The 12057-nt window shown below is 37.3% G+C and overlaps 1 protein-coding gene across 1 annotated transcript in view; it reads left to right on the top strand.

The window, feature by feature from the left end:
* TMC1 (transmembrane channel-like 1) overlaps positions 1-12057 on the top strand; it is a 59220-nt gene that overhangs the window by 20819 nt on the left and 26344 nt on the right. Inside the window, exons 5-7 of the mRNA XM_010023435.1 lie at positions 4861-4951; positions 6252-6333; positions 11418-11524. Of these exons, the coding sequence (XP_010021737.1) occupies positions 4861-4951; positions 6252-6333; positions 11418-11524 (280 nt within the window). The remainder of the gene's footprint in view (positions 1-4860; positions 4952-6251; positions 6334-11417; positions 11525-12057) is intronic.

Below are 12057 nucleotides of genomic sequence, written 5' to 3'. Positions count from 1 at the left end.
TTAAAAATAATTTGATTTCTTTCAACTGCATAATAATCATAGAATCATAGAATCATTTAGGTTTGAAAGGATCCTTAAGATTATTGAGCCTAGCCTTTAACTTAACACTGCCAAGTCCACCACTAAGCTACATCCCTAAGCACCACATCTACACATCTTTTAAGTTCCTCCAGGGATGGTCATTCAGCCACTCCTCTGGGCAGCCTGTTCCAATGCCGGACAACCCTCCCAGTGAAGAAATTTTTCTTAATATACAGTCTAAATCTTCCCTAACACAACTTGAGGCCATTTCCTCTTGTCCTATCACTTTTTACTTGGAAGAAGAGATTGACATCTGCATTGGCACAACTTCTTTTCAGGTATTTATAGAAAGCAATAAGGTCTCCCCTGAATCTATTCTTCAGACTAAACACCCCCAGTTCCCTCAGCCATTCCTCATCAGACTTGTGCTCCAGACCCTTCACCAGCTTTGTTGTCCTTTTCTGGACTTGCTCCAACAACTCAATGTCTCTCTTGTGGTGAGAGGCCCAGAACTGAACACAAGATTCAAGGTGCAGACTCACCAGCGCCAAGGACAGGGCGCTGCCCTGGCCCTGCTGGCCACAGTATTTCTGGTACAGACCAGGATGCCATTGGCCTTCTTGGCTACCTGGGCACAAGGTGGCTCATGTCCAGCTCCATCAATCAGCACCCCCAGGTCCTTTTCCTTCGAGCAGCTTTCCAGCCACTCTTCCCCCAGCCTGTACTGTTACATGGGGTTGTTGTGGCCCAGATGCAGGACCCGGCACTTTGCCTTGTTGAACCTCATTCCATTGGCCACAGCCCATTGATCCAGCCTGTCCAGATCCCTCTGCAGAACCTTCCTGCCCTCTGACAGATCAGCCTCCAATAGCCAGCACTGCCAGTCTGTAAATTCACTGAGGGCGAACTCAGTCCTCTTGTCCAGAGCATTGATAAAGATATTTTCAACAGAACCGGTCCCAGTACTGGGCACTGGGGAACACCACTTGTGACCATCTGCCAACTAGATTTAATTCCATTCATCACCACCATTTAGGCCAAATAACATGTGCTACTTTTTTATTAACTATGCAATGATTTTTGCATTATTATGTGATGATTTTGGCTGTTACTTCACAAAAATGGGAAATATTAATAGCCAGGTTTTAATGCATGTTTGAAACCTTGTCATGGTCAGTATGAAATATGCCTTATTGTAAAACATGTTATTAATTAGAAACCCCACCATATATTGTAACTAGGCTAGAAGATAAATACAATGTAAATGTAAAATTAAAATAATACTGCAAATCCACCGCTTGGGCTTAGTTGATATTTTTCAAGATTTATAGAACAAATTTATAACCACTGGAAAGCAATATATGAAAAAATGAAAGGGGTTGTTTCATACTTCTTTCATGAAACATTAAAGTAGCTTCACAAATATCGTGCATGCATGAATCCAACTGGGTTTGTGGTCTGATCTTGCATATGTAACTCAGTTGACTGGGTGGTATCACTGATCTGGTTTCAGATCATTGTCTGGTTTGTCTGTGCTGCAATGATGAACTTAGTCCAGTAAAGGCCAATGAAGTGAAAATCTGAGAAAAGCAGATTATAAAGCAGTAACATTTAGGGGCAGTTTATAACAGTTCTGTACCTCACACGCACTGCAGCGGGCAGTGTTGGGAAAGAAGTGATTCATGGAGAAAGGAAACCTTAGCCACTAGCAAAGGCAAACTCAGGGAAGCATTCAGGAGGGTCAGCAGGATTAAACCTGGGGATCCAGATCACCTTGTTCAAAAAGCAGTGTTTTGGTTTGTCCTTGAGAAAAAGCTTAAATAGTGCTCTGACTTGAAAGATAGCTTGATGGAGAGTCCAGGAGGTAGAGAGGAAGAAGAAATAATACTTTTTGCAAAAAACTTTGTAAAAAGACATTTCAAACAAATGAACAGAATGCTTGGATAAAGAGTTTAAAATAAATCTTTTACCAGTGTGGAAAATTCCTTTTTACTCTGTCTTGGCTTAATTTTGTAGCAGAACATCTTTGTGGAGAATTTCTGTGTCCAGCTATAGGTGTAAAATATGTTCATATCTGCTATAGATGAATTTTTATGTGTTAATGGTTGTTTTCGTATCATCCCTTAGATTTCTAATTTACTTCCACTGTAAATAAAAGAAACAAAACCAGACAAAACCCAAATAGAATAACAAAACAAATCCCCAAAATCAACCAAACAAAAATCCCTATGATTTGAAATCCTCATATTCTGCAGCATAACAGTAAGTAATTAGTGGCTGAAAGCACAGATTTTCTGCAGCTCTGCGGGCCTTGATTTCAGTAATTTTTCATAAACAAGCTCAAGTGCTTGATTACCTAGTGATAGAAGTGGTGGTGGGAGGTTTTCCTCTTAAGTCCAGAATATGATATGCTGCATTGGGAGGTTGGTACACTTCCAGTTTATTGATTCTGGCTGCTTTTATGGTATTGCTCCAGCACTGACTGCAGAGTTTATGAGGAAGCTGCCATCTGCTGTTAGGACTACCTTACATCTTCCGACAGTGCAGCAAGATTTTAAATCCTGAGGACATGGGTTTAAAAGGGACTCTTGGGCACTGGAAGAGTCTGGTTCTGCTGACTTACTTGAGAAGGCTGAAATTTAAGAGTAGAATTTTTTTTTAGTATCAAAATGAAAGAATGAGGTATGAGTGCTGAGCCAGAAAATCTTTGAAGGACTCAATTCATGGAAAATAAAGAAGGCTAAGTCAGTGACAAAGTCAGCTAAAGTATAGAACGATCAGACTCCAAAATCCAGTATGCAAATATGATCCAGAAAAGCAGAACTGAGAATAAGGTATCTTTAGATTAAAAAGACACCGACTGATCCCCGAGGAACTCTTTGAAGTGGTGAATAGGTGGAAAGTGTGGCTGGGGTGGTGGCTGGGTCTTTTTGTTTGTTTTGTTTTTTTTTTTTTTTTTTTTTTTTTTTTTAATCTGAATTGTACATGCCTTATGCCACAGGAAAAAAGAAAAAAGAAAAAAGAAAAAAAAAAGAGTGTTTGGATAGGGATACATTTTACTGTGTGCAGTTTTTGCTTCTGCCAACCTTTGTCTTTGAAGAAGAAAAGGGGATCTCAGGTGGTTGTAAAATGCATGCTGAACTCCTGGGGAGGTCAGGTTAACTGGCACTGATCCTAATGCCTCGTCAGATGCGTTCAGGTGTGAGCACTTGGAAGGTGAGAGTGCTCAGAGGGCTATCAAGGATGGAAAGCTCTCAAAGAGTGAAAGCTAAATACAGTAGCTCTATTTTGCAGTCTTGGGAGGCGTAGAAACAAAGAGCCATTTGGAACTGCGTAGCTGTGAGCAAAAGAGACTGGTGCAGTAGGTGTCTAGTGGGGAAAGATTTTGGTAGGTCTTCAAATGATAGTATGAAGATCACCCCAAGTATTTGCAGTTACTAAAAATACATAGTATTTTAAAAGATTATTTTTAACCGTCTTTTAAAAAAATAATGGTTAAGATTTTTAACTATAAGTTAAGGGAAAGTATGACATAGCTAATAGCCTTCTTCATACATAATTTTAATTCTCCTTTATCACAGCTACACCACTATTCTGACAATGCCTTTGTCAGATCTTGCAGTTTAATGAAGTATTTTTGCTTGCTTGCATAAAATATGTGAACAGAATATATAAGCATGATAATTTATTCCACTCAGTGAATTTATCTGTAGCGCTTCTGGAGAGATGTGCATCACAATTAACATTTTCCCGATAGTCTAACTTTTCTCAAGTGTTTAGTGTTATACTTAATATAACATACAAAACTTTGCAATCATGTAGTGTGATGACAGAACAGTTATACCTCTTGTGCGTATACTGACAGCTAAGTTTTCTTATCCTATTTTCGAGTGTTTTAGATCAGGACATTTAGCCTTTAGGGCACATTTTCTCAGTGGAGACACATTAGATCTAAGGAAGAAATTCTTTACAGTGAGGGTGGTGAGGCACTGGAATGGGTTACCCACAGAAGTTGTGAATGCTCCAACCCTGACGGTGTTCAAGGCCAGGCTGGACAGAGCCTTGTGCCACATGGTTTAGTGTGTGGTGTCCCTGCCTATGGCAGGGGGATTGGAGCTAGATGATCTTAAGGTCCTTTCCAATCCTAAATATTCTATGATTCTATGCTGGTCATATTTACAAATGAAAATTAGATGAAATTGTTTTAATCCACAGCCATTATGCTTTTTAAACCAATTTTAAAATCTTCTTTTCGTATTTGTAGCACCATGGCATTATTTAACTTACATATGTTTATAAGCAAAATTTCAGTCTTTTGGGGACCACTGAAGCTACACTTCTATAAAATGATTCTGAGAATGGCTCAATTTAGAGACGATATATGCATAAATTATGAAGAGTTGAATTAAATCTAGCCTTGAGAAGGTGAAACACAAAGGAACCAAGGCTTTAGTGTATATATATTTCCAAAATAAAAAATGAAAATAAATCTTCCTTAGACAGACCAACATCAATTTATATTAGACTGAACTGCAAAAGAAAATCACTGTGGCTAAAAATATTTGGTAACATTAAGTGGATGGAGGCAGATCTCAGAGATCCAAATGCATTTGTTTGAGAGCAAGTTACTGACATTGCTTGTTCTGTTTGCACTACATATAATTATTCTTCTGTAAAATACAAAATCTCAGCCCTTTTCTTTGCAAACATTTCTAAGGGAATAAGATTATACAAAACTCTATGAGGAGTTAGAACACATAAAAAATTACATTGATACAGTAGAGACAATATGAATTTACCGTAAATCACCTATATCTTTAATTTGCTCTCATTTTCCAGGGAAGCCCAGCTTTTTGTTGAAAAGTTTGAAGGTGCTCTTGGAAAAGGAAAAGGAAAAAAATTCTATGCATTCAAAGTGATGATGACTAAGGTAAATTTATTATTTTGTAATAATATGAAATATTATTATAACTTATATAAATATAATTGATAACTTCATGTAATGGAAATGGGGAGCCTTTTGCCCATTATTCTCATATATACCCATCTACTTAAACAGAATTCCTTGTCTTTCTTTGCATTTTAACACTTTTATTTCCACTGCTCTTGCATGAAAATATTTCTAATGCAAACTCACCATTTGATTGAGGCTTGATTTTGCAAGAGTTTGCAAGAGTTTAGTATCTAGTGAAAGTTAATTGCTGTTGGTGTATATCGGTTTTTGTATGGATTGAATCCGAAGCTCAGTCTTTATCTTGAGACAACCTTCTGTGAAGGATCAAAAAGTTTCTTTTTGCCCTACAGCAAAAGTGCTGTAGACATCTCCACTGGGCTAAGTCTCCAGGGCTACTTACATTCTAGGAAGTAATATGGCTCTGTAGGATTGTGACTGAAAGGCTGAAGAGAGGCTGCTGAGGACCCAGTATCCACACAATATGTGTTCTGCCATGTCTTTCTTTTGGATAAGTCCTTTGCAGTCTCAAAGCATAAAATACCCACTAGCAGTGGATGTGGATTAACATGCTCCTCAAGTACATCTTTTGACTTAGTTTTATGCTCTAACACTGCTTTACAGTGTGAATCTAAGTGTGGTAAATCAGATGGTTTGGGAGATATGTTTCAAAAGCACACTCTTGGCCCAAACTAAAATTCTTATGCAGAATGATGCTGAGAATATTTGGTAAGGTTGCTTGCTACAAACAGGTTTACCCTTAGTTAGACTGGATTTTCTGCAAGCATCACAGACTCAAGCATCTGCTGAGTAACATCTCATAAGCATTAATGTTCGCAAAAAATAATTAGGCTTTCAAACTCAGCTGGGCACAAGAAGCTCTATTACAGAAGTTACACTTATCTAATAGATAAACTATTGTGTAGAACAATTGTAATTAAACAACACAGCTTAAGCTCCAGATCTGAATTTTGAATAGCACAGGAAATAAATCAAATTCTCAGAAAAAATTCTAAAAAAAAAAAAAGAAAAAGGAATGAAAAGAAGGGGTTATTTAATCATTCTTCTTGTGGAAGAAATAGGGACTTCACACAAAGCCAGTAGAAGGCATATTCAGAACAAACAAAAGAAGATGGTTCTTCATAAGCTAGCGCTTCTATTGCAGTAGGTTGTGCCAAAGGATACTGTGAGTGATTAAGGGGTTATATTAGCTCAAGGGGAAACTGAGCATCTGGTCACTGAGATAATGGTGGTCTTTTTTATCTGTGACCCATTTCAGAAATGGATGAAATTTCAGAGAGATTTTGAGAATTTTAAGACAGCCTGCATACCCTGGGAAATGAAAATTAAGGAGATTGAAAGTAAGTTCTTAAGGAAGGTAATAAAGAATAGTATCTAGTATCATATTCCTGATGCATATAAAAATGGTAAGTTACTTATCAATACTTTAGAAATACAGGTCTGTATTCAATGTATAGTATAAACTCAATGAGTATTTATTTTATTTATTAATATTTAATGAGCTTGATATTATAGCTAGATTAAAATTTCCTTCAGAGAATGTTAGCCAGTTAGAGACAAAAATCTTGAATACACAGTTTAGCAGCCAGTGGTGAAGTTAATCCTTGAAAAGTGGAATTAGGATTTAGACATTGCCTACCTTCATTTTATTTTGCCTGTATTTATATTTTAGTTATTTCTGTGATTTTTTCATCATTTTGAGCCTTATGCAAGGAATATTTTGGTATTATTTCTCTCATTTTCAACCATATAATACAACACAGAGAAAACAATAGTGGTCTTGGATGTCCCCATATATTAGGCATAAATATAAAACCACCCAGGATAGTTAGTACTATGGTTATGTTTGAGAGTAGGTTTTTGGCATAAGTCAGTTTTGTATTTAAGTTCCAGTGATACATTTAAACTTCAGTCCTTTCTTTGAAGGAGATTTGGCTTGATTACACTGGTACCTGAGTGAAGCTTGCCACTGATAAAAAGCAGATGAAAGCATGAAGCAAACTGATTTTAGAGAAGTTGCATTTGGAAGAAGTTGTGGGTTGCATCAAAAGTCAATAACCAGAACAGTAGAAGAACAGGAAAACGATAAATTGTGAATTTTGTGGTGTTTTGACTGCAAAATAGGCCTCGAGAAGAACTTCTATAATGTCCTGAAACATATGATCTATGGACTGCTGAACAAATTATGTACTCACTTGAGGCAGAGTTTAGAAAGAAGCTGCTGCGTGCACGTAGTTAAAATCAATCTCAGCAGCTAGATACACATGGTATCTTACTGGTCTTGACATATAATACACATCTTGCAGATTCGTGAGAACATTTCTGCAAGTTTCTGCAAAGGAGTAGTCCTGGAGCAAGCTGTTCTGCTAGTAATAATTTCCAACAGATACATTTGTTTCCTTGTAAAATCAGAATGCAAAAAAACAGAATGGTCATTTTTCCAGTCCTGCTTTTATATATATATTTTTTTTCTTTTAAGAGTAACATTTTTACTGTTACCTGGAAGGTCCCCAAATCACAGTGCAATAGTAACTTTTAATAATTGTTTATTCTTTTTCTACGTATTTTTCTATCTCTTCAGCATATGCTGAATTTTGATCAGAAAGTATGTAGTCTAAAATATGGCTTGCTTTCAAGGGAGCAACTCTGAAATATTGCTGGGGAAAAGAACTTTAAGTCACAATTTATTTGATTCTCGTTAATCCAAGCAATAGCTCTCAACATGTACCTCATATTAATGCATTTGTAGTACTAAGATCAAGGTCATCTTAATGATGACACTGATAAAGCTGCCAATGAAAAAAAAACAGATTTAGGCATTAAAAAAGGAGAAGTAGGGGAAAATTAAATGGAAAAAATATGGTCTGTCTGTAAGTGAAAGTAAAGACTAAGATACGTTGAGTCACAGAGACCAAAAAACTACTGCTTCAGCTTTTTCTAGAAAATTAATTGTTATCTGAATTTATATGTAGCTAAGACATATATTTCATGTTTAGTAAAAAGGAAAGAGTAATCCTCTGTTTATTGATATTTAACAAACTGTTGGTGCTGAGTCAACGATTACTCTGCATTCCCGAAATTTCAGGTTAGCAGAGTCACTATGCAATCATTTGTAAAATCATTTTTATATTAAGCTCTGATTGAAATCTCCAGATATGATCAAAGATCAAATACTGAACAGATTGGAGGAGCAATCACCTTTTCAACAGTCAGCTTAAAGCTTGTATGTGTGAACTCCAGGGAATGAAATGTTCCTAACAATTGCTGTGTTTAGTCATGCAGTTGTGTTAAAGAAGCAGAAGTACCTCTGCAAGGGGAGGCATGTTGAGGCTTAGTTCAAACCCTTGTAAAATGAGACTAACACTACTAACTTAAACATATTACATCAGAAAGTGAACACAATATGTCTGATACTGCTTATGAGGAATTTGGCAGAAAAATACCTTTGATTGCTTAAGACTTCATGTAAGACTTGCTAATTGTAGCATATTGAACAGCTTAGAGAATCTTGTCGGAACAGGTAACACCTTCCATGTAACCACTGGATCCTTCAGTCTACCCAAAATACTGAGGAGTGGTTGAACAAAATGGTTCAACACTAGATTTGGACACCAGGATCAATATTCTTAAAGATACTATTGTTGGACAACATTGTGTGTGGTGAGTATGTAGCCATGTCAGTTCCCATGGACTGCAGCCTCATATGGCAAAATATGGCTGCATGAAGGAAATCTGAGGGAGCATTGTCTACATGACAGCTCAGTTTTAGAGGAGACAGTACAGTGAAATGAGCAATAAATGACATCAGATTGTGACAGGTAAAGTAGGTTCTTTGGACCATTCTTTGGAAATCTGATGATGCCAAATGTGCTGGCTCAGTTCTCCACTACAGAGTTGGGCCTGCACAACTGCTTTCCGTGTCATCACACAGGTTAGCATTTTTAACCTAATATTTCTTTTTTGATAGTTTTTTCAGCAGAACACATGCACACACAGGTAAGTGTCTGGTATATTTCATTCACCAGTTAACTATGTTTGAAAATGAAATGTTCATGGGTAGCTTCTACTCCTTCCAATAGCTGGGATTATAGCTCAATAAGCAGTCTCTTAGTTCAAAGAAACTAGAAGTAAAACTTTGATATTATCTTCGATGGTCACTGCTAACACTATGCTATAAGCTGTTTTCTTTCCGAAGGCAGGCACTATGCACGGAAGTGTGTTAACAGGGTGTAAGAGGTCATGTCAATAGCACCTAAAAGAGATGCAGTAATTTATAAGAGTTCTGTTTGAATCTTGTGTGATCCTAGCTTAAAAAAATTGTAAGCAGCAGGAACATGAATAGAACAAGAACGTGACAGTTATGTGCAGACTATTCTGTATAGGAAACATTTTCATTTGGCTAAATACCTTTGTGTGAGGGAATAGTTTATGCCCAAGAAACCTTTAGAGTTGTTAGCTTCTGAGCAGTAAACTTCTCAGCATGTCACCTCTGTACTCTCACATGAAGACAATTTGCATTTCTGATCTCCAAGTGAGCTCTTTATTAAAAAATCCCAAGCAAAAGGCAGTACCTGTTTACAGTAGAAAATGGGTGAAGTAAATATAATTTTCTAACCACTGAGAAACACTAATATTTATCCTTCAATCCTTCTAAAAAACTGCATATGAACAACCAAGCATGACTGATACCTACTTGGAAACCTAAAGGATCAACAAAGCACAAGAGATCAAGCCATATATTAATAGAATGATCTGTCTTTTTGGTGCAGCTCAGGAGTTAACATGTAATAGAGTGTTTTTTTCAAAAAAAACCCTGATGCTTATACTTATGTAGTGCTGTTGGGCATTGATCCATTTTCAAAAGTAGCCAGGGTAGTAGACAGATTGCAAATGAAAAGTTAATTAAGGTCCTGGATAGTGGATCAGTTAGATCCTACTGTGTAAGGTTTCTTTGTCTTATAGAGAAATACTGTACTGGTAAAACAATGTCAGATGACATAGAAAGTTTTCTCTCACACAAACTGAAAAGATAAAAAAAAATTAACGGAGTAATCAGAAAAAAAAAAAAAGGAAAGTACTAACTACATTTAAGCCCTAGCAACAAAACTCATCTCTAACCTCTGCTTAGTTTCATAATGCTCCCCAGTATAAGAAATAGGGCCCTTTTTTTTTTACAGCCATCTTTCGTTGGGTCTGACTCTTCCAGGCCACTAGCTATCTAGAAAGACCAGGTATCCACATGAAGTTCTCACTGTCTCAGGTAGGCTTCCTGCTTGAAGATGACTGTCCTTTCTAGCACAGTGAGCCCAGCTTCAGAATAACAGGCAGCAAGCCCTGCTCTGCTGCATCCTTGTGTTGGCAATAGGTGAACCTGTTTTTGATGTTTAAGAGAAACAGAAGTAGATAAGTAGATGAAGTATTTATATTTAGAAAAGAGATACTTATTTTCCTTACAGAATAGATATTCAGTAATATCTGTGCAACAGGACTTTATGGAAAACACACATTGCTGGATTAGGACAGGAGAACCTCTTCATTGCACTGCTGAAATTTGTGCTGTGCATGACAATCTGAATGACAATGCATAGTACGATGAGGATCTGGGTGCAGGAAAAGATGGCTAAAGACTACTTTAAAGTATTACTCTTTCATTCATAATCACAACACAGTGCACCAGGGAGTGAATTCAGAACACTGGTGAAACTTGGACGGGTTTTGTTCACAGCTGGGTGCAAGCTGATTTTTATAATGTTCCCTGTTGCCCCCTGTTTGGACCTGCCCAGTCTGGAAGTGTAGTTAAGAGCAACTACAGCTAAAGTATCCTCATCCACAGCTAAACTTTTCACTTGTCAGAGGCTGTTGTTCTTGCCTTATTGATGAGAAAGAGTAAAGTCCACACACAGTCTGTGCATTGTGATTTACAATTATAGAATGGTAGAACGGTTTGGGTTGGAAGGGGCCTTAAAGACCATCTAGTTTCAACACCCATTCCATGTGCAGGAACACCTTCTACTTAACCAGGTTTCTCAAAGCCCCATCCAACCTGGCCTTGAACGTTGACAAGGGTGGGGCAGCCACAGCTTCTCGTACAGTGCCTCACCACTCTCACAGTAAAGAACTTCTTCCTACTGTCTAATCTAAATGTCCCATCTGTCAGTTTAAAGTGAGTACCCCTTGTCCTATCATTACCTGCCCTTGTAAAAAGACCCTCTCCAGCTTTCTTGCAGGCCCTTTAAGGGCTACTGAGAGGCCTGCTATAAGGTCTCCCTTGGAAAAAAAATTAGAGTTACGGTAATAAAGCAAATGAAAAGCCTCTCCTGATTTTATTTATTTTAAATAAACTCTTAGTGTCCTCATCTTGAGGTAAAATAGCATAAAAGGACTGATTTATCTGGCCTTTTTTTCACTTCTCATGTTTTCATAGGTCACTTTGGCTCATCAGTAGCATCTTATTTCATATTCTTGCGCTGGATGTATGGAATAAACATGATTCTCTTTGGACTGACCTTTGGACTTGTAATGGTGCCTGAGGTGGGAATCTTTTAAATTATCATTGGGAATTGTTTTGTGAATTTCTGTCTATGCTGTGAGATTTCATAGGACTGGACCTTTAAATAAATTTTTCATCTCTTTATGCTCCATTTAAAAGTATTAATTTGTACTAAGGCTTTAAAGATGTAGTTTCTTTGGGGACAGTTGTCATTACAGAGAAATGTCTTGAAATAGACATGTGTCCTGAAAGTGCTTTCCCATGGTCTGGGATTGTGCTAAACTTTTTTTCTATGGAGAGCTAAGAAGAGGAACTGAGACTAAGAGGCAGACAAGTAGAGTATCTTGACTAAAATGTGCATTTCAGTAGAAAGATGCATTCCAGGCCTCTGAGGCACCATGGATCTTTTTTAGTTGTCTTAATACTCACATGTCGGTAAGGTCCAGCGGGCTTGTAAAGTCATGAGAGACACCTTATGTTTTGCACTGTGTGCAGCATCACTGTTAGTAATGCTGCTCAGGGCAGATGTAATTCAGGTAGAAATCACTTTTGTGAAATGTAATATTTTTCTAGT

The sequence above is a fragment of the Nestor notabilis genome, unplaced genomic scaffold (assembly GCF_000696875.1).
Source record: "Nestor notabilis isolate BGI_N333 unplaced genomic scaffold, ASM69687v1 scaffold131, whole genome shotgun sequence".
NCBI classification, from domain to species: domain Eukaryota; kingdom Metazoa; phylum Chordata; class Aves; order Psittaciformes; family Psittacidae; genus Nestor; species Nestor notabilis.
This window is presented reverse-complemented; position numbering and strand designations above follow the sequence as displayed.